Source organism: Spodoptera frugiperda, chromosome 30 (genome assembly GCF_023101765.2).
Source record: "Spodoptera frugiperda isolate SF20-4 chromosome 30, AGI-APGP_CSIRO_Sfru_2.0, whole genome shotgun sequence".
NCBI classification, from domain to species: domain Eukaryota; kingdom Metazoa; phylum Arthropoda; class Insecta; order Lepidoptera; family Noctuidae; genus Spodoptera; species Spodoptera frugiperda.
In genome coordinates, this window is record NC_064241.1 from 13,401,337 (window position 1) to 13,424,589 (window position 23,253).

The 23,253-nt window shown below is 40.7% G+C and overlaps 2 protein-coding genes and 1 non-coding gene across 7 annotated transcripts; 1 reads left to right on the top strand and 2 right to left on the bottom strand.

The window, feature by feature from the left end:
- Positions 1-208: 208 nt before the first annotated feature.
- LOC118269745 (RNA-binding protein squid) lies at positions 209-5,923 on the bottom strand. Of its 5 annotated transcripts, none has more exons than XM_035585019.2 (8): positions 5,702-5,923; positions 4,637-4,677; positions 4,174-4,448; positions 3,852-3,983; positions 3,507-3,771; positions 1,887-1,949; positions 970-1,085; positions 209-882 (listed from the first exon to the last, which is right to left on the bottom strand). In XM_035585019.2, the coding sequence occupies exons 1-7, from the start codon at positions 5,824-5,826 to the stop codon at positions 1,009-1,011; spliced, it is 978 nt and encodes a 325-aa protein (XP_035440912.1). In that variant the 5' UTR covers positions 5,827-5,923; the 3' UTR covers positions 209-882; positions 970-1,008. The 5 variants fall into 5 exon arrangements, with proteins under 5 accessions (XP_035440912.1, XP_035440911.1, XP_035440914.1 ...); XM_035585018.2 differs by having other exon boundaries at positions 970-1,097; XM_035585021.2 differs by lacking the exon at positions 1,887-1,949.
- LOC118270158 (small nucleolar RNA snR61/Z1/Z11) lies at positions 4,519-4,590 on the bottom strand. The gene has a single exon (XR_004783187.1). It is a non-coding gene; the product is annotated as a small nucleolar RNA snR61/Z1/Z11 (small nucleolar RNA).
- A 1,796-nt stretch (positions 5,924-7,719) lies between the features above and the next one.
- On the top strand, positions 7,720-20,414 carry LOC118269656 (ras GTPase-activating protein-binding protein 2). The gene is given in 10 exon segments (XM_050707166.1): positions 7,720-7,886; positions 10,475-10,614; positions 13,888-14,029; positions 14,105-14,263; positions 14,348-14,573; positions 14,641-14,650; positions 14,682-14,938; positions 17,993-18,106; positions 18,109-18,374; positions 18,476-20,414. Coding segments are annotated over 9 exon segments (1,419 nt in total). The 5' UTR covers positions 7,720-7,886; positions 10,475-10,516; the 3' UTR covers positions 18,623-20,414.
- The last annotated feature ends 2,839 nt before the right edge of the window (positions 20,415-23,253 follow it).

The window sequence follows — 23,253 nt, forward strand, 5'->3', positions numbered from 1 at the left end:
GGAAGATACAAAATGTATCTTACTGTACAGGGATTAACTAAAAATAGCTGAGAAATAAATGTTCAATATGATGCCATTTTTTTACTTTCTAAGTATGCATTAGAAAGGGACCAAAGTTTTAGAACCTTAATACCTTAGATTAGAAAACAGGTGACTGATGTTTCTGCTCCTATACCATATACGGCTCGGAAACATATAAACACAGACAAAAAGTCAATATTTTATTTACACATTTGTTTTATTCTGACATACACAACTTGGTATATCTCCAGTTTGTTCATGACCGATTACTTATGTCTAAAAAAATTATTTCATCCCTAATCAATGGAAGAAACATCTAATTTGTATAAAATACATGATTCTGATTGCTCGATCATTTACCAAATTAAAGTACAAAACTACATATCTGCGATGAGATCCAGATCAATAACAGACAGTAAAAGATGAGGGCGACTCTACTACACGTTCACACGACACACACTCGTACGCGTCTCCGCGAACTCATACACACGCAACACGTCACAAGACGACTCGCCGACGACAGGGACATTGTTACAAATTTATAAGCTCTGTAATTATAATTATTCTATTATTTCTAGTGTTCAGTACGTAAGGTAAAATTTCGAGACATAAGTCATAATCGAATCTAATAAATCTGCAATAATACTCAGAGTGAATCTATAATTCATACTATATTATAATAAAATGTACGTTAGAGCCGTCCGAACGGCCTTATCGCAACTGTGACAGTATTTTACCCTTAAAAAATCTTCTTAAAATGTTATCAATTACTTCCTTAAATTAATTATGTGGAATGAAATGAAGTGCCCCCAGCGCGGCGAGGCGAGAAGCGCAGGGGACACTCATGACCGGTGACTTAACCTGTGAACAAAAATTACGTCCATTGTAAAACTAGTTTCCAAACATTAAACCAAATCAATAATAGGTACGACATGGTATATAGCTCACCTCACTATTGGACTGAGATGACTATCGGCAGGTACAAGTTTAATAGGGCTGGTGCCTCTGGTTGGCGCGGCCTCCGCCGCCGCCGCCGCCGCGCTGCTTGCCACCTTGGTACCCGGCTGTAACGTCACCTGTTTGTAACGCTAAACTCTACATAACTGGTTCTATGTTATTTATAAAGCTGTGGTGGAACACATTAGGACAATAAAAGTTAATTTACCCATGCAATATGAGCACTGTAATTCACATTGATATTTTGTTAACTTGTAATTAAGATCAAAGTCAATACATACAAATCTAACAATATGAATGACGCGTGGGGCGCCTTGATCGGACAGCACCTTCACGGACTATTATTTGGAGTACACACAACTACAGGAATATGACTGTATGAATGTATAACCTAATGAGAGTTTCACCAAGTAAGGACAAATGTAATCCATGTAGAAAGTAAAATAGTAATAAATCCGAAATTAGTGAAACAGTAAACAACAATATATATTTTTAATCGTTATATTAAACGAAACTTAGCAAGCCAAAGATAGCAAGTTAAATATCATGCGAGCCGCAAGCGCGGTCTCAGCGGCGGTCCCCCGGCCTCAGACATACACTACACATACTTGTTACTGAAACAACGAGCGAGCGCAGCCAGCCACCCGCCACTTACGCTTGCTCGTCATCCTGCTTCCTCCACGCTCTTACCAAGAACATTAAAACGAAAGTTTTGGGAACTAAAACTGACTCAGCCACTATACGCCCCAAATTGAAAACGAACAAGAGATCACGCAGGAATTTTTTAACGGAACTATATCAGTCAGTAATGTTAGAGCAACGCTCGCGCTTGGCTCGTCTCGCGTCATTAAGCGCCACATTAGCTTGGCATGAGTATGGAGGTAGCGGTGAGTGGCGGAGTGCAGTACCTTTCCCGCGCGGAGCCGCGCGCGCGCCGTACCCGCCCTCGTACCCTCCGTACCCGCCGTAGTCTGCCCGCAACACAAAACATTAGTCCGCCTCCACCGCTCCGCCCGCCGCGCCGCAGCGCGCGCTCGAGGCCGGAACGGTGGACGTCGCGGCGACTGCTCGACGTCGGCTAGTTATTGTACATGCCGCCGCCCGGACGCCCCGCCGCAGCGGGACGACCGGACGGTATCGTCCCGCCGGTTGGGTAGCTCGTAAATCGTCTCTCGAACTTGTGGGCCGGGGGAATAGAGGGACATATTTCTCAGAAAACGTTTGTGTTGCTAGGCACTCGTACCATACTAATCGAAGAAGGTAACGTTATCCTTCTACCGGTATTATTTAGGATAATTCGTTTATACCTATGACCAACCGATTGTTTCCAAAAAAGCTTTCATAAATATGCAAATCGAGACGATTTAAGATCTACCCGTGCCCGCAACACCAGTAAACGCTGTCTCAGCGGAACAAGCGTGTTGTGAGGCGACGCGTGCACAACCAAACCTTACACCCATCAATTACTACACCCTGATAATTTAAAACCCGTCATCTACTAATAGGTTATATTATTATAGGTAGTTCCAATAATTTTCTCATGTGTTATTATATCATTGACCATTTAGTTGTATTCAATACATCATTTCTTTAATTTATTTAATGAAGTATGTAAACCATGGCAACAGTTTGAAGACTATATTGCAGAAGTTATGCATAATATAGTTGTGCATGCGATTAGTAAGTAAAAAATTAGGTACTTGTATAGAATGAAGCGTGTGGTGAGTCAGGGCAAGGAGTGGACTAGGGTTACATATGGAAACACATTGAGAATTTTTGTAACAGTGCTTTATTCAAAAGCTTCATCATATCTTTATCACTTTCACAATGTCTCTCCATATTTACCCCATTTCCCAAATGTAGCATGTGGCGAGAGCGTCGAAAAGGTAAAGTTACCAAAAAAAAAGTATAGAAACTCGAGCAACATTGCTACATATGTCAAAAGTGGTATTACAAACGAACGCTTATAAACATAAGGCAGGTAACATACATATGTACAGAATATAGTTTATACCCGTGGAAACAATGATAAAGAGCGATAGCCGAATGGGCAACTGCACTACGATCTACATACAAGAGTCGGCAAAGCGTCGTCTCGTAGATATAAACAAAATATGCAACTTAATATGATTTTTAGCAAAGTTATATGAGATGATTAATCCTAGTTTTCCAAATTTTGACAGAGCTGCGATTATATTCAGATTATACACTGTCGCCTCGACAACATTCACTACACATTATCTCGATAGAACATTAAATATATAGAAAAATAAATATTTTCCTACACACTAAATTAAATACCTAAGCTTCGCGTGATGTCGATCTCCTCGTAAAATAAACGTTCACTATAATGTAAATAGGCATATCTCGAGGACGGAGTCGCGCCTCGCTCGCAACGCTAACCTAGCGCCTTACTCTACTACGTTTCACATCGTATCCTAGGATCAGGTAACATCAGTCGAGGTAATGTGTCGGTGAGCGGGCTAGCGGGGGCTCGCCACTATACTAGTACTGCTTGCCGCGTTTACCGTAATTGGGATATCCAGAGTAATCGTAACCGCCGTAGCCCCCGTAGCCGTCGTAACCGTAGCCGCCGTAGCCGTATCCGTCGTAGCCGCCGCCATAGCCTCCTTGTCCGTAGCCATAGCCGCCGTAACCTCCGTTGCCCCAGGCGCCCTGGCCTCCATATCCGCCACGACCGCGACCGCCCCGCAATCCACGACCGCCACGACCTCCACGTCCTCCCATTCCTCCCGGACCATCTGGCTTAGGTGTCGCACGCTTGACGTCGACCTGCAATCATACAGTTTGTTTGTACAACCATTCAACATTCATTGCAGCAATAAATCAATTGACCTTTAATTTGTACCAACCTCCTTGCCACCAATGGTCTGCTTAGGAGTCTTCAGCAGCTCATTGACCACCTGTTCAGACTCGAATGTTATAAAGCAGAATCCCTTCCTCTGATTCTTGGTTTTGTCAAAGGGCATCTCGACTTCAATTATCTGGAAACAAAGTCAATTATTAATATTACATTGTAAAACACAAAATTTTGAAAAATTTGTGATGATATATCAGTGGCCCGGATTTTTCTTCAATAAATGTCTAGAAATAATTATCTCACCGAAACCGGATTTGTCATCACTAGGTTTTCAGTAACAATTCATCTTTATCACATAAAAAAATTAAACTTACTGTTCCAAAATTACTGAAGAAGTTTTTGATCTCATCATCTGATATTTCACTGCTAAGACCACCAACAAAGATCTTTCCATGTCTAGCCTTTGCTTTTTTCGGATCAACTTTTTTGTTGTTAATAGTGTGCTCTCCAGCAGCCATCACTTTGTCTATTGAATCTGGTGCCTTGAACACAATAAAGGCAAATCCTCTTGATCTGCCAGTGTTTGGATCAGTCTTGACATTGATGCTCTCAATCTCACCATATGCACTGAAGTGGTCACGTAACTCCTCTGTAAACAACATAAACTTATCAACTTATCACATTTCCAAGAACATACTAATTCATTTAATAATATTAAATACTCAGGAGTGTGGGTAAAAGCTTCTTCAATGATTAATCAGAAGCAGAACTGAATTAAGTCATCATGAATGAGTTTCTAATTAAAACATGTACTGGTATTGATAAAAAAACACTTACTGTCTGTGGTTTCCCAGCTCAGGCCTCCGACAAAAAGTTTTCTGTGGACACACATAGTAACTTGATTAATACATGAAGAAATGTACAATTGAGGCGGTCTCGATTTAGAAACTGACTTAAAATTTATCAATTAACACTATGCAGTACTTGTTTACAGTACTTTACAGCTACTATTTTTTCAAAACAAACTCCAAGCACTGCAGCAAATCAAATTGACAACCTGTAAGTTACAAAAGTAAAAGTCTGGAAATTTACATTATCAATCAGGACAACGAAATGTGAAAAACAAGATGTTACAATAATATCGCAAGATTTGAAATTGGCAAAGGTGATCCAGGCCCAAAGTTAAGTGGCCGATACAACTAGTCAGTTTGGTCAGTTTTACTTTAGTGTGAGCCCAGCTGATATATACCATGACGTCCTTCGGCGGCAGCTGCGGCGGCGGCGCAGGCTCACACCTGCAGAGAGACACAGCGTTAGTAGCGCCCCAAACTGACCAACGCGCCGCGCCGAGAGGGCGACGACCCCTCACTGACGCATTCAGCGCTACCGATTTAAAATCTTGCAACTACCTACGTACGCTTTACCGCTAGCTTAGAAACCGCTCAACACCGGCATTCACGAACCACAAATAATGCTAACAACGAACCAAACAAAAAATCAATAACTGAACCGAGCCGGTGTCGGGTGCAAAAGAGACGCGCAAATAAGACGCCATTTTACTTCATGCGGCTCGGAGATAATCTATATTTTTTAAATAGCCTGGAAATATTCTGAAATAAAAACTATGACTTCAGGGTCTGAGATTAAATCCTAGAGAACGCACTGTAAAGATGAAAATGAGTAATTTTGAAGAGATCGTAACGATTGATAAAGATTGGAAGCGCTTTGCCGATAAGGATAATGGCAGACCGCCGCCATTGTGACTAGCGCACATCGAAATTGCAATTTAATATAAAATGGATATTCGTAATGTCTGAATGATTGACACATGATTTTACATAATGCACAAATATACAAATACTGTTGGGCATGTAACTAAAGTATAAAAAAAGCCAACTTTACCTGTCATCATCACGCCCAGGGGCTTCGGCACTATTATGTTCTTGCGTATCGCCACCACCATTTTCGGCATTTCCATTTAGTTGATTATCAGTAACATCTTGTGCAAAGTTGTCGTTATTGGCCATGACTTATGTTTAGGCTAAATTATTTAATAATAAACTTAAACCTAAGGTCCACACGCGACCTTTATCTTCGAATGCTAAATGCAGAAGAAAGAAAGGAAATGCGTGATGAGTCGGCGCGAAATAGTCGTTAGGTTGGCAGCACGTGAATAGACGCGGCTTTTTTTGCAAAAAATCATCCCCTCCAAAATGAACGACCAATCAGAAGGGAGTAATTCAACGAGGACAATGGCGTCCATCCCGTTAGTGACAAGTACAATGGAAAATAAGCATAAGAGCGAAAAGGACAAAACATTTTCCCCTCAACCTATGAAATAATCGATATTTCTACTGCCAACCTCAAGCTACAAAGTTGGATACATGGCTTTTAGCTTTACCGCGTTTTTATAGTCATACAGTTTAACTCCATCAATAATTTATGTATTTATAGATTATCCTTTGTGATCAAAATGTACAAACAAACTAACGTCAAGAACAATCAATCGATAAATGATTATTTAAATAATTGTACTATACTTGAAAAAAATCAATGTAAGCTGGAAAAGGGTCATTTATGTAAGATTGACTTAACCTCTAATAAATTGTTTACAATAGAATTTAAATCTATAACTTCTCAATTTTTTTACGAATTGCCTGCATAATTAACCAAGCACATTAATTTTAAAATGTTTACGGACTTGTAAATAAATTAAGATTATAATGTTGAAAAGAAGATTCTGAAGATTTGGTCTCTGCATTTAGTTTCACTTAACATACTCGTTAGATAATAAAACCTTTAATATACGTCCCAATTTGGTTGAATCAGACTAAATCGTACACAGCAAGTACCTCGATATTACTAAATATATTCGTTACGATAGTCGGGCAACCAACCGTCAGTTGCCTTTACACAATGTACCCTTTACGGCTATTGCCGTGTTCTACGGTAATTGGACCATATTTTTTAATAATCTACTGTCTACGTACGGCAAAATTTATTGTGGTAGAAAAATCTACGGTAATTTGTCTTACGATAATTCAGTTGACAAATAAAAAGAATAAATGAATAGCATCAACAGTGAAGGTATTATGATTACAATCACCTGCTGCAATTGCAATCACGTTCACCATAGTACTGAATACATTATTTGGTTAATAAAACGTGGCGTTTAAATATTGCTAAGGTACTCACGGCCGACCAGTATCAATAATAATCATGTCAGGACAACCGCTCTACGCACTTTGCTCGTAGTTAGGCGGTCGGGCCCGACCAAATTGGAACGGGTATAGAGCGGTTGTCCTGACTTAATTTGGTCGGGTACAACCAAAATGGGACGTGTATTAAGGGCTTATATATTATATTTATTTTATATTTTTGATGAGAGTGTATTTTAGATTAAACTGTTATCATTTATTTAATTATTTTACTTGTTTAGTACATAAATATAAAAAGCAGTAACCCACCAGTAACGGGAGAAATCTAAGCTACCAGCGGTCAGAGCTCAAGAAAGAAGAATTTCCGGACAATACACGCCGTGTCCAGAAGTACCGCTTTCTGCATCAAGCTTTTGATTCAACCATTTAACGTTAGGTTAGTCAGGTGTTGGTCGAGGCTTTTGGCTATGAGGCCATTGGTAGATACGACTATCGGCACAATGATTGCTGAATCTACGTTAAACATCTAGATTAAACTAATTGTTTACTAAATTCGAATACCTTTTGAATTTTGTTTTATTTTCCACATATATCACAATTTTATTATTAAATTCGTTCACATTTTAACTCGAAAAATTATGTATATTAAAACAGTAAAGGGGAAAGAATTTTTAAGCATAAATATTTTATTAGTAAGTTTGTTTAGTAGAAATCAAGAAAACCTTACTAAGTTTAGTTAGTAACTTTGTAATTTTGTTGCAAAATAATAATTTTAGCTATAGCAACACTTCGACTTTCGACAAAATTGACACCCGAACGGTGAGGTAGGCTCTTTTTCTGTTTTCAGTCCTTATTTATCGTGAAAATTACACGGTTTTCTTGATAGTTTGTTGCCGACTACGCTATTTTAATGCCTAAATATTACTAAGGTAAGTACAATTGCTTAACTATTGATTTCAAAACTATGGCATCTTTGTGGTACGTTTGTCGGCGGACGTATCTCTTTTTAAAGGTTAAATCCCTAGATTTTTGCATTGTACTAACGTAATACTTGTTGTAAAATAAGCTGTAGTTGTCAATGTTATTATTTTTGAGATTTATTCAGTTAAAAAAATCTGAAATTTGTTTTTATCGTCTAGTACAGTAACAAAAGAAGCTGATAGCTAAGCCCGAGTCGCCATGCGTGCTTTGACAATACGATTCACTTTTATATCGTATTCGTGCTCGGAGTGGAAAATTGATATTTTGTCATTATTTATCCGTTTCATAGGCACTCCCTAGGATAACCGCGGCGTAATATTATGTTACTTGTTAACTTCATCTAGATGTTGCATGCTGCAAGTATTTTGCTTGATTTACAGACAAGTCACTGCAGTTCTTATCATATATTAACAACAACCAAATTTACCAAAAACAATATTGTTACTAATTTATTCATAGTGTTTTGGATTAAGACATTAATCTTTGAAAGTAGTAATACAAACAGGTACTGGTAAACACTTCCAAGTATTTCTTTAGTTTGGTCTATTAACACAACTTATACATAGCAAAACTGTAAGGTTCATTTTAGTTCTCAAATAAAGTATTTTGTATTTGTTTACAATGTACAGCTTTGAAAACCACATCAAATACTGCCAGTATTGTCGGTACTAACATAAAATAATTATCTATCTTAAGCTATTTACTATATGTATAATAAAATAAAATCATATAAAAACCAAAACTACATTGAATTTTTTTAAGAATACTTCGACTACATTGAATATCAAAGCCAAAAATCTAAGTTTTTTAAATATTTGTCTGATTGTCTGTATGTATGTCCGGCCTAAACTCAACAAAGTATTGCTGGATTAACTTCAAATTTTGCTTAAATATGACTAACAGGACAGATCAACATGTGTATAGGTTACAAATTATCTTGCTATCATCTATGTGGGAGGAGGTGTGAACTTTATTTTTTAAACTTCTGCCAGAAGTCATTATTCCATATAGACGAAGTTGCAGACAAAAGCTAGTATGCTTATAACTTTAATTCAAAACAATGGAGAATGTCCTTTGTATGAGTATTTGGCAGTTAGGTCTCAGTGGTGCGTTATTGTGCCTTGACAATTTCTAATGTATGTAGTAAAGACACTTAGTAATCATTATTAGAAAACATTTTATATTATTTGCAGTAATCCAGGTTATAATTATAGTCAATTTGTGGTCTCTTGATATGTGACAGACAGTGCCACTGTGATCCATTTTGCACTGGTTTTATTTTGTAGAAAGTGTAAATAATAATTAGAAATTATTAACTCAAATTGAAAAATAAGTATAAATATTTTATAGATTTAATTTTCAAAATATAATTTTGCTTTATATTTCACCACAAAAAGCATACTATAACTATTAAAATATAGACAGAGATTGATGCATGGTTTGGGTCCAACCTTGATTAGAGACTGACACAATATTATCATAAAAATTGATTCATGACTTACTAAATTATGTGCTAATCTTCACTGTGTCTGTAGTGAAACTGCAATTCAAATGCCAAATGTCATGTCAAATTCAGAAGATCACAGAACAACTACACTTATTGAATTATAATAGTAGTTTGTATAAATGATAATTATTGGTTCAGTTTCAGCACTAGTCTTGTCTTGTTCATTTAATCTTATTGATAGGAGGTGTCATTTTTAGATACCAAAGAAAATAAAACCATCAATCCTCAAATAAATGGTTATTTATTATTAATAATCAATATTCTATCAATGCTGACCAATTTGACTAGAGAATAGCATATCCCAAACTTCTACAAATTAGTCTTGACTCCTAGCAGGTCACAGTACAGGTCCACTTCTGACACAAAAGAAAAAAGGGAACAATTGAAAGCGGACGATTAAGGAGACAAAATCCGAAAACTTGAGAATGGTTAAGTTTGGGATATGGGGTTCCCAAGTCAAATTGGTCAAAAATATTGTAAACTATCATCCCTTTAAGGATGTAGGTTAATGTGCCTGTAACCCAGTATATAAAAAATATATTTACATGAACCTGAGGCCACTTTGTTGTACTCACACTTGTATAAGCTTATCTTTATCTTCATCAAATTGTAAGTACATTATAATGTTCAACCAAGTTTACAAGGTTCTCAATTCTGCTGTATTTTTAAATGAACACATGTTATTTAATAATCTAATATTATTAATAATCAAATATAAGTCACACAAGCATGTTTTTCAGAAGTAATGTGATTTGTCAGTCAATTTTGCTATAATTATTCTGGAACTGGTTTAATAAGATGTGTAGGTCATCTCATCTTCCATGTGCCTTTGACTTAACCCCTGGTGAGATTCCTCGAGATTTGGTGAAATCCAGTTCAATCCCACAAGCAATTGGGTGTGGTTTGAAGTTGTAGATGCCTCCATACTGCTTTGAATAATGGTATGAGGCAGTACAATATTTGGAGTATGATGTAGAATATAGTTGTGTTTAGAAACAGATACTAGAGCTGTTGATATTTGTGTTGCAGGGCAGGGTATAGCAGAGGGCTATATTGGCGTTGCACACAGCAATGGTAATGGAGGCGTCTCCGTCACCGCAGAGCGTCGGTCGCGAGTTCGTGCGACAATACTACACGCTATTAAATAAGGCGCCCGCCCATCTGCACAGGTAACCTTCCATTCAACTAACTCATCTTTTAACAAATAGAGTTACTCTTTTAATACCATCGTGAACAAGGGTATTACTATTTAAGGGTATACGAGGTATTACTATTTAAGGGTACTTGTGAACAAGGGTATTAAAACAGTAACTCTATTTGTGAAACAACAATTATTATATTTCATTATTAAGAATACAATAGTTTATGTGTCTGTTCCATTCATCTTCTTAGGTAATCCTAATACTCTTAGATAATGTACAAATGGGACACTTAGTCCCATTTGTTCTACAATATTTTTTACAATTCCTTTACTAGTGCTGCACATAACAGCAGACCTTTTTCCCAGTTGAAGATTAGGAAATATATTTTTTTTTGTTCATGAAGTTATTTCATTTTAACAATGTATTCAGTAAATTAGTATTTGGCTATTAGCAAACGACAAAGTAATGTGTCTAGTATTGTCTAATCACCAACAATTACCAGACCAGATATTATCTCCAGTCCACAATCACTATCTTGCTTTGTTTCTTATTTCAAAATCTATTTACAATACATTTGCTGTGGTATCATTAAGGACCCTGCAATACTTACTAATTGTTTAGCCCATAAGCTAATAGCAGGTAACAGTTGTTGGAGATAGGATGGTAATTGTGTACTTTGTGTTGGAACCATTGTACCGCCTTGCTCCCACAAAAAATTACCCTTACCTTTTTTTAATGCTTTGAATTATATAGCTCTCTGTGGGGTAGTTAGAGTACACGTCACGTTGCCTTAACTGTTCTTCGTTGGACGGACTACCTCATTGGTACATGACTATGTCATTTCCAGAATAGATTCAATTGTAATTATTGCACGCGACTGTGCTACTATAAGGCTTACTGAAATGGAATCTATTTCAAACACATTCACAAGGCATCTATACTAATCATCGACATTCACTTGAAGCTGAAACACAAATAACCTAATATTTATTGACTTCCAAATACATGCCTATCGTACCAACAAAAGTTGTATTGTAGTCGAGTAATTTTTTTAATAACGAGAACCTTGCATTTCGCGTAGCAATTGAAAATACCACGAGACACCAGAAAGCACACCGCAGTGTTGTGTCGTGTATATTATTTTAAAGCAAGTTACAAGTGAGTCACCTGGTGTTTACCAGGTATATCACGTGATCTAGTCTGTGTAGACAGATGAACGTGTTGCCGTATACCAGGCGGACACAAACCTCATCTCTCTGTTCGCACAACAAACGCTTCGAGAGCGCCACGTGGTGTTTTTTCTACCTTATTGTTACTAACTATGTAACAATATTTGTTTTCTACTAGCGTGAGTTCCATACTTGCAACAGCACTGTGTTCGTTGTTGGTTTTATCTTAATTTTTTAATCAAGTTCGTCTATTAGGGTTGTGAGTTGATTATAATTAACTGCACATACAAAATAAATTAATAAAAAAAATCTTTCATACATATTTATAAGTATTACCATCCGTCTCCTATTGATCGTAGCGTGATGTTATATACCATATAAGCCTTTCTACATAAATGGACTATCAACACAAAAATATACCTACTTACTATTAATTCGACTATCATCTATCGATCGCTACTATCAATTCGAACCAGTAGTTTCAGAAATTAGAGCTTTCAAACAAACAAACTCTTCAGCTTTAAATTCTTTATATGTATATAAAAATCGATTGCTGTTCGTTAGTCTTGGTAAAACTCGAGAACCGCTAGACCGATTTGACAAATGGTCTTGAATTATTTGTGGAAGTCCAGGGAATGTTTAAAAAGAAAAAATGTTTGAGTCGGTACGAAGATTTAGTCCGGTCAAATTAGACCAAAAAATTAGGGTGAAATTACATAAATTCGCAACAAGCTGAATTTCGGTACAATTGTTCAAAACACGATTATAAACAATAGCTGAAAGTTCCCCATCATTCCCGTGTGTGGAAAAAAAGTTATTCAAGGTCAAATGTCAAAAAAATGAGTATTTCGCGATTTCCAGCAAAACGGTGAGTTTTATCAGAAAGATACCTCAGACTAAAATTGTAGATCATTAAATTATCTATAAAAAATATATCAATACTTTTTTCTTCATTGTTTCAAAGTGGAAAAATGAGTGTCCCCCCGACACTCATTTTTCCACTTTGGAAGCGTCTAACTTTCAAACGGTTGATTTCGACGAAAAATGGTTTTAGGAGCCTTAATGTCTTTTTTAAAGACCTATCCATAGACACCCATCACGGATATGTTAGCTGAAAAAAAAATTTTTTTGAATCAGTTCCATGTATGGAGTGCCTCCTTTAATTTTTAAATTTATGAATTTTTATTCAAAATTCGAATAGCGGTTATCGAAATACATCAACCTACAGAGTTTCAACTATGTAGACCCAACAGTTTCGGAAATAAATGGCTGTGACATACGGACGGACGGACGGACAGACAGATATGATGAATCTATAAGGGTTCCGTTTTTTGCCATTTGGCTACGGAACCCTAAAAACCGCGCTAAGTACACTACCTCATAGGTGGCGTGGAAACGTGTGCATTTTATGACAATTGCAACTGTTACAACTTTTTACACTGCGATATCTCCGAAACGGTGTCTCTTGAGAAAAAAAGTATTGATATATTTTTTATAGATAATTTAATGATAATTTTTTTTTTAGTCTGAGGTATTTTTCTGATAAAACTTACCGTTTTGCTGAAAATCGCGAAAAACTCATTTTTTTGACATATGACCTTGAATAACTTTTTTCCACACACGGGAATAATGGGGAACTTTCAGCTATTGTTTATAATCGTGTTTTGAACAATTGTACCGAAATTCAGCTTGTTGCGAATTTATGTAGCACCGAATGTCTAATTTGACCGGACTAATTGCCGAGCCAGCTAGTATTAGTATTAAGTATATAAGTAGCAAGTATATGTATAGAAGAATTAATAGATTATGAGCAAAAATAATGAAATTACGACTTTCAGCTGCAAAGCTAAAATTTTATTCATTTTAGCAGTGTTAAAGTTAACTTTGTTGATTTGAACCATTTGAGTTTAGTATTTTTAACGAGTGTTAACATTAATAACAATAATCTCACCCGCCTCACCCAAGGCGGGAGAAGTCATTGAATGATTTTCAACCCTCAAAAAAAAAAAGGAATGAATTAGTAGGATTTAAAATATTTTTGGTGGACTATCCATTTTCACACGTTATTGGTAAATATGAAGATTGACACTTCATAGAGAGAGGAGTGACACCCTTAACATTATTGTTGCAGATTTTACAACAATTACTCATCGTTCGTCCACGGAGGGCTGGATGCGCCCAACCGTGAGACGCTGCCGGTGGTTGGGCAGAAACAGATTCACAACCGCATCCAACAGCTTAACTTCCGCGACTGCCATGCCAAGATCAGTCAGGTGCGTATCGTCTGTGTGGCTTCGACACGCTCGTGTTTGCGCTAGTGCAGCACTGACGTCTCCTTATGCCAACAGGTGGACGCGCAGGCCACTCTGGGCAACGGAGTGGTGGTGCAAGTAACGGGCGAGCTGTCCAACGGTGGCGCCCCCATGCGCCGTTTCACCCAGACCTTCGTACTAGCCGCGCAATCGCCCAAAAAGTACTACGTCCACAACGACATCTTCCGTTATCAGGTGTGAGACTATATCTATCTAGTTGTCTTAAGCAGTGTTGTGTTTTTAGGATAATCGTGCTAATTATATAATGTATTTTTGTAGGATATCGTTTTCTCGGACGAAGAGGGCTCCGGCTCCGGTCGATCTGAGGGGGAGGAGGAGGAGTCCCCGGGTACGGGCACTGGCGGCGCGTACTTCCCGCCGCCGCCGGCCGCTGCCGCCTTCCCGGGCGCCTTCCCCGCGCCCCCCGCGCCCCCGGCGCCGCCGCATCTCAACGGCCATCCGCTAGCCTTGCACCACCACCGCGATCTCGTGCAGGCATTGCACGGTACTCCTATTTATCTTTGTCTACACATACTTAGACTATATCAGACTTGATGATGACATGAAAACAGAAAATAAGGAGTTTGATATAATCGTTAATTGCTCTCTGCAGGGACAAGCATTTCGAGCGAGGCGGAACCGGAGCCACCGTCGTCGCCCCCCGTGGCCAGCAGCGCAGCCGCAGCTCCCGCCGCGACCGCTGCGCCCCCGCCGGCGCCGGCCCCCGCTCCCGGGCCGGCCGCGCCGCCGGCGACAGCGGCGCCTGCGGCCGCGCCCCCACGGGCCCCAGCTCGCCGCCCGCGCCGGCCGTGCCGGAGCCGGCCCCGGAGCCCGAGCCGGAGCGCGAGCCCACCCCGCCGCCGCACCCACGTAAGGACAGCTGCCTATTTATTTGTTCATTTCAACTTAACAACATAGAATGTTTTTAACTGACCAGAAGTGAAGTTTGTATAGATTTTTACTTTCTCTCCATTTTATCTCATCTTTGTAAAAAAGTATGAACAGTCAGAGGTCTAAAATATAATACAATACATAATACTCTTAAGAAAAATGAATATGAAGCGTTTTCCTAAATAAGAACTCATTTTTATTCCTAGTTACTTACATTTGAAAGTTGTACTCGAGTCGCCTGTGTACCTATACTAGCTTTTTTTGCTGTAAATCTGATTTGAATAGAAATTCAAAATCAATACAGCATAATATGTTATATTATATTCATTCCGATCTTAAGGCAGTGGCGTAGCGTGAGTGTCGGCCGCCCGGGGCGGAAGACAATTTTGCCGCCCCCTTATTTAGGTATTTTAATTTAATGTATACTACACATTACATACATTTATAATAGAGAACTTTTCGGCGAGAACAGTCATGAATCAGAGCACTCCCCGTGGTATAGGCGATATAATGTACAACGAAGCTACATCTCTACGCATTGCCAAAGTGTCAAGTCGGTTTTAAATTTCCTGCCACTCAACAATCCGATTCGCACGCCGCTGAACGCGGTCCAGAGGTTGAACCTGGTACTGGGGTGCCTCCGCCCACAGATGAGAATAGTATTCCATATGGGGCCGAACCTGCGCCTTATATAGAAGCAGGCGATGGGCTGGAGTTAAATACTGCCTTGATCTGTTGAGCACACCAAGCTTTTTCGAGGATAATTTAGCCTTATCCTCTAGATGGCCACGGATATGGACGTCGCTCGAAATGTTGATGCCAAGTATCCCAATTCTGATACCGGGCTAAACACGCCGACCTGTGTCTTAGTAGGGTTAAACTGGAACAAATTAAGTTCACCCCAATCTGAGATTCTCCGCAAAGAAGTCTCGATTTCAGACACAAGTCTGTTTCGGTTCTCGATGACGTTTTCCCGAGAAATGTTAGCGCGGCCGGTATAATAGGCATCACCTGTACTGTCATCCGCATAACAACGAATGCTGCTGATTTGCAACATATCATTGATATGGAGGAGAAACAAGGTAGGTGATAGCACGCAGCCTTGAGGGACACCTGCGTTTACAGACAGAGAGTCGGAGCATTCCCCGTCGACAACGACCTTAATGCTTCTGTCTGCAAGGAAGCAGTAGACCCATTCACACAATTTCTCGGGAAGACCATAGGAAGAAAGCTTCGAAAGAAGCGCTTTATGCCAAACCCGGTCGAAGGCTTTCGCCACGTCCACGCTAACTACCAACGCTTCCCCCTTAGATTCGATCGCCTGTGCCCAACGGTGTGTCAGGTAAACCAGAAGATCCCCAGCCCATCGACCTTTACGAAAACCGTATTGCTGGTCACTGAGTAGCTGGTGATCCTCTAGGTACCGCAAGAGCGGGCAGTTAATAATGGATTCCATTATTTTCGAGAAGAGATGGCTATCGGTCTATAGTTGGACGGATTTGTTCTATCGCCTTTTTAGGGTTTCGTAGCCAAATGGCAAAAAACGGAACCCTTATAGATTCGTCATGTCTGTCTGTCCGTCCGTCCGTCCGTCCGTCCGTATGTCACAGCCATTTATTTCCGAAACTGTTGGGCCTACATAGTTGAAACTTTGAAGGTTGATGTATTTCGGTAACCGCTATTCGAATTTTGAATAAAAATTAATCAATTTAAAAATTAAAAGGGGGCACCCGATACATGGAACTGATTCAAAAAAAAATTTTTTTCAGTTAACATATCCATAATGGGTGTCTATGGATAGGTCTTTAAAAAAGACATTAAGGTTCTTAAAACCATTTTTCGTCAAAATTAACCGTTTGAAAGTTAGACGCTTCTAAAGTGGAAAAATGAGTGTGTCCTCCCCTCTAACTTTTAAAATAAGAGAAGGAGAAAACAAAAATAAATATATGCTCTAGATTTCAATAGAAACTAACAACGAAAATTGGTTTGAACCAGATATCATTATTAGTTTTTAAGAAATAAAACATTTTCAAAAACCGCAAATATAACTTTGTCGTTCTTACAAACACTATGTAAAACCAAGTTATTTTAGAACTTTTATATTATGTCATCTACTTGCTGTTACGGAATCCTTCATGGGCGAGTCCGACTCGCACTTGGCCGGTTTTTGTTTAGGGATCGGATGGACCAAGGCCGTCTTCCATGATTTCGGGACTACGCCTAAATAGTAAGCTCATTTTATTCGGTCCAAATTTGTACAGTCGACTCTATCTAAAGGTTCCCTCTCGGGGCAGGACCACTCGTTAAAGGTTCCATCCTCACTATCACTACTTTCTCCGATCTCTAGTTGCGAAAAAAATATAAAATGGTTGAAATATTTACAAAATATTTTTATTATTTATTGTTTAAAATTTGCCGCCCCCTAAAAAGTGCCGCCCGGGGCGGACCGCCCCTGCCGCCCCCACTACGCTACGCCACTGTCTTAAGGATCTCTACGTCCTGCTCCCTAAGCACATTCCATTCAAACTAGATTTTTAACCTAGGGATAGGCGTGGCGTACATAGTAGTAGGCAAATAATAATTCAACCTCCATGCAGTAGATTATACAAAAATATGGTCCAGTTACAGTAGAATACAGCAATTGCTGCAACATTACGTAAAGGCGACTGACGTTGGGGTTAGGTTAGACCGACCGTTGTAACGTGTGTAGCAATTTCGGGGTATTTGCTGCGTACGACCTGTGTTGAGGGCTTTAATTCAACTTATTTTTTTCTATTATAATCATTTTAAAAATTGTTATCTGAAAATGATACGAAACATACCAAAAATATTTTTTCTGATTACTACTGTTGCCTTCCAAATAGTAAGTGATTAAACATTTTCGTGTGGATAATGCACGCTTCGTATTTATGCGTTCTTTGTTAATTTGCAGTTATTTGTATTAATGTTATTAAATTAAATTCGAAATAAATATGATACATTTACATACAATAATACAGTGTAATAAAAAATGGTTTCTTTATTTTGACCCAGCGGCAGCCCCGGAGCCTAAGACGTACGCTAACCTCGTGAAGTGCGGAGCGGGAGCGCGCGCCTCCCCGCCCGGCGCGCCCCCCGCCGCGCCCCCGGCCGCTCCCCCTGCGGCGCGCGCCCCCGCGGGGTGGTGGCGGAGGCGCGCGAGGTGCGCGAGGCGCGCGAGCCGCGGCGCTACTCGGACGCGCAGCAGCTGTTCCTGGGCAACCTGCCGCACTGCGCCACCGAGGACGAGCTGCGCGCGCTCTTCGCCCGCTTCGGGCCCGTCGCCGAGCTGCGCGTGCACTCCAAGCCCGCCGCGCCCGGCGCGCCCAAGCACCCCAACTACGGCTTCATCACCTACGAGACCTCGCAGGCCGCGCACGACTGCCTCAACGCCGCGGTACGTACGCTCCTGTCGCTTATCTATTTATACTTTTACTGTGAGGCTGCACGTCGGGCCCGTAAGGTGGAGCGGTGTAAGAGCGTGTGGTTCGGTTGCAGCCGCTGTACTTCCCGGGCGAGGGCGCGGAGGGCGGCGTGAAGCTGAACGTGGAGGAGAAGAAGACGCGCGCCCGCGAGCCGGCCCGGCGGCGCCCGCTGTCGTCGCACCGCGCGGCCTTCGCCCCGCGCCAGCCCTACCGCCGCTAGAGCGGGCAGGCCGCGGTAGCTAGTCGGTAGGAAGTTGCTTCGTTGTGTGGCCAGTGGTCGCCCGACGGCGTGCGACGTCCGGTCGGTCGCTCGTCTGTCATCCTTCGTTTTCACCTATGTAAGATATGCTAAGCTTCTATGATGTGTTTCGTTTTAATTCAATATTGAAATGTGAATTTAAGTTAATGAATGCAGCGTGGAGGTACGTACGTAGTGAGTCGAGCGCGCGGCGGACGGGGGCGCGGCCGTACGACTGTACATAGTGTTAGGAATATGAGACGCCGCCGCGTCGCTGACTTCACGAAATAATAAATTCTAGATTAGCTCCGAAACCCTTTCCAGATTATATAAATAACGTATTTTGTATTAAAATAAAACGTATGTTATTGTATCGATTCGCTAAAACGATATTGATGCAGATGTTCTTATGCATTTACTTAGATATCTATGAAATAACAATTATGTAACGGATGCCGGTCGCAGTAGCGCGCTGTCGCCGCCTTGTGGCGACTACTGGTCCCTGGTAGCGACTACTGATCCCTGGTAGCGGCTACTGGTCCCTGGTAGCGACTACTGGTCCCTGGTAGCGGCTACTGGTCCCTGGTAGCGACTACTGGTCCCTGGTAGCGACTACTGGTCCCTGGTAGCGGCTACTGGTCCCTGGTAGCGACTACTGGTCCCTGGTAGCGGCTACTGATCCCTGGTAGCGGTTACTGGTCCCTGGTAGCGGCTACTGGTCCCTGGTAGCGACTACTGGTCCCTGGTAGCGACTACTGGTCCCTGGTAGCGACTACTGGTCCCTGGTAGCGACTACTGGTCCCTGGTAGCGGCTACTGGTCCCTGGTAGCGACTACTGGTCCCTGGTAGCGGCTACTGGTCCCTGGTAGCGGCTACTGGTCCCTGGTAGCGGCTACTGGTCCCTGGTAGCGGCTACTGCTTGCACTGACAGCACACACTACTGCGTGCCAGTATCGATAACGATTTCAAACTGTATTATATTCTAATATTATTATTAGTTAAAAAAACTAAAAAATGGCAGTGACTGTATTTTTTTATTTAGTTTTTCATCGATTTTTTAACTGTACTACTAATATGTGTAAGTACATTGTTTTTGTATTGAGTTGTGAAGCATGTAGTAGTACTACGTGCTGTGCAAAATTTCGTGTACTTATTTATTGTAAATATAATATTCGAGAGTCTCGTTACGCTGTAGTAGGACGGACATCGCGTCCATGTCGCAGCCGGCGCCAACGTCTCCAATACTCAGCCCTCAGTGCGGGCGTGACGTCAGCGATGTCTGTCCCGAGTGGGCAGGCCCGCTCTATCTTACACTACACACGTTTACTTGGAAACGTTGCTCGTGTCTCTTAATTACGCGTCCCGTAATTGTTATCAGAGGAAACTTTCATTGTCGTTATAACAGCGTTTGCAAGTAAAATAAGCGATTCTGTAAACAAAATTTAGAGCCAACACTACTAAACAACCGCTACCTCCCGTGTATGGCCGGGAACTGTCGGCTCTTGTATCGACTTCGGTGTCGTCTGGTAGCCATCGCCGACATAACAACGTAGGTGGTTGTAATGGTTCCCCAGCAGTAGCAGTGTGGGATCTAAAGTTTGTGAAGTACAGTTGTAAACTAATGTATCATGCGCAGCGACCAGCTGGCGGCGCGGGCACGCGGCGTACTGGCGGCGTGGCCGCGGCGGTCAGGCAGCGTGGCCGCGGCGTACCCGCAGCGTGCCCGCGGCACCAAGCGTTGCCCCTCTCTAATAGAGATGTACTTTTTGTAACACGCCGCGAGTTTTATTTCTTCATCAATATTCCTTTGCCATCATTTCCTGATTCCTATTCCTGCCCTAACTTACAATGAGGGATCATTAATTTTATTTCCTTCTATGCACCTACAAATTTGAGCTTAAGCATACAATTATACTGGCTTTGATTCCTCGAAGGAGCAGCCAGAGGTGCATAATATAGGTACATGTTATATCACTCACTTAGCGCCAGCAACTTGTGAAATAAAAGCTATTTTTGAAAATTAATTAAAAGCTAAATAATTCATTGGTAGACCACAGCGTTGGGTCAAAATACAATAAGACTATGTGGTGTTGACAACACCAGTTTCATAACAGCTAATTAGCGCCTTGTTTGAAGTCAGAAAATCAGTGAGGCAAGAGTATGACTCGTGCTGGCTAAATACCACCCTACTACTACAGACTGCTCCGAACCGGAGCCTGACTGGGCCGGTAACTCACGAGGTAGTCTGCAGCATAGAAGCACCTGGAGCGTATCAGTGGGTAAGTAAGTAGTAGTACTAGTGCAACGTCAAAAAATGTTCAGTTGACTAAAATGTAAATTCAATAGAGGAATACAGTCATATTAATATTTACGACTACAAAACCTTACCTACTGATAAAACTGTCTTGTAATCATAACACGGTAATTTGCGGTAATCATTTTGGTATAGTGAATAAACAACTTTTCATTACAACTTACCAAACTAAGAAAATCTTTTATTTTTAAATGAAACCTACATCATTACTATGCTTGGAAGTCGAGGTAATACAAATATAGTTAAGCATGGATGCCTGGGGGTTTACCATCTATACATGTACAAATAATTAAACTGAAAATATAAATAGTCAAAGAAGAAATCTCAAATGCAAAGCCTAAAGATAATATTGATGGTATCAAAGTTAATGATACTATACTCACAAATCCTCTAGATATAGCTACTGCATTCAATAACTATTTCATAACACCTGCCCATCAACTAACACCATCGCTTAATCAAATCAGTGGCGTAGCGTAGTGAGGGCGGCAGGGGCGGTCCGCCCCGGGCGGCACTTTTTAGGGGGCGGCAAATTTTAAACAATAAATAATAAAAATATTTTGTAAATATTTCAACCATTTTATATTTTTTTCGCAACTAGAGATCGGAGAAAGTAGTGATAGTGAGGATGGAACCTTTAACGAGTGGTCCTGCCCCGAGAGGGAACCTTTAGATAGAGTCGACTGTACAAATTTGGACCGAATAAAATGAGCTTACTATTTAGGCGTAGTCCCGAAATCATGGAAGACGGCCTTGGTCCATCCGATCCCTAAACAAAAACCGGCCAAGTGCGAGTCGGACTCGCCCATGAAGGATTCCGTAACAGCAAGTAGATGACATAATATAAAAGTTCTAAAATAACTTGGTTTTACATAGTGTTTGTAAGAACGACAAAGTTATATTTGCGGTTTTTGAAAATGTTTTATTTCTTAAAAACTAATAATGATATCTGGTTCAAACCAATTTTCGTTGTTAGTTTCTATTGAAATCTAGAGCATATATTTATTTTTGTTTTCTCCTTCTCTTATTTTAAAAGTTAGAGGGGTGGGGGGGACACACTCATTTTTCCACTTTAGAAGCGTCTAACTTTCAAACGGTTAATTTTGACGAAAAATGGTTTTAAGAACCTTAATGTCTTTTTTAAAGACCTATCCATAGACACCCATTATGGATATGTTAGCTGAAAAAAATTTTTTTTGAATCAGTTCCATGTATGGAGTGCCCCCTTTTAATTTTTAAATTGATTAATTTTTATTCAAAATTCGAATAGCGGTTACCGAAATACATCAACCTTCAAAGTTTCAACTATGTAGGCCCAACAGTTTCGGAAATAAATGGCTGTGACATACGGACGGACGGACGGACGGACGGACAGACAGACATGACGAATCTATAAGGGTTCCGTTTTTTGCCATTTGGCTACGAAACCCTAAAAAGGCGATAGAATAAATCCGTCCAACTACAGACCGATAGCCATAACTTCCCTCTTCTCGAAAATAATGGAATCCATTATTAACTGCCCGCTCTTGCGGTACCTAGAGGATCACCAGCTACTCAGTGACCAGCAATACGGTTTTCGTAAAGGTCGATGGGCTGGGGATCTTCTGGTTTACCTGACACACCGTTGGGCACAGGCGATCGAATCTAAGGGGGAAGCGTTGGTAGTTAGCGTGGACGTGGCGAAAGCCTTCGACCGGGTTTGGCATAAAGCGCTTCTTTCGAAGCTTTCTTCCTATGGTCTTCCCGAGAAATTGTGTGAATGGGTCTACTGCTTCCTTGCAGACAGAAGCATTAAGGTCGTTGTCGACGGGGAATGCTCCGACTCTCTGTCTGTAAACGCAGGTGTCCCTCAAGGCTGCGTGCTATCACCTACCTTGTTTCTCCTCCATATCAATGATATGTTGCAAATCAGCAGCATTCGTTGTTATGCGGATGACAGTACAGGTGATGCCTATTATACCGGCCGCGCTAACATTTCTCGGGAAAACGTCATCGAGAACCGAAACAGACTTGTGTCTGAAATCGAGACTTCTTTGCGGAGAATCTCAGATTGGGGTGAACTTAATTTGTTCCAGTTTAACCCTACTAAGACACAGGTCGGCGTGTTTAGCCCGGTATTAGAATTGGGATACTTGGCATCAACATTTCGAGCGACGTCCATATCCGTGGCCATCTAGAGGATAAGGCTAAATTATCCTCGAAAAAGCTTGGTGTGCTCAACATATCAAGGCAGTATTTAACTCCAGCCCATCGCCTGCTTCTATATAAGGCGCAGGTTCGGCCCCATATGGAATACTAT

Coding starts and splice junctions, on each gene's coding strand:
- LOC118269745 (XM_035585018.2), bottom strand. CDS start 5,826: ATGGCCAATAACGACAACTTTGCACAAGATGTTACTGATAATCAACTA. Junction 3,984..4,173: donor TCTTCAGTAATTTTGGAACA/GTAAGTTTAATT, acceptor CTTTGTTTCCAG/ATAATTGAAGTCGAGATGCC. Junction 1,950..3,506: donor CTCTGGATATCCCAATTACG/GTAAACGCGGCA, acceptor TGTTGCGGGCAG/ACTACGGCGGGTACGGAGGG.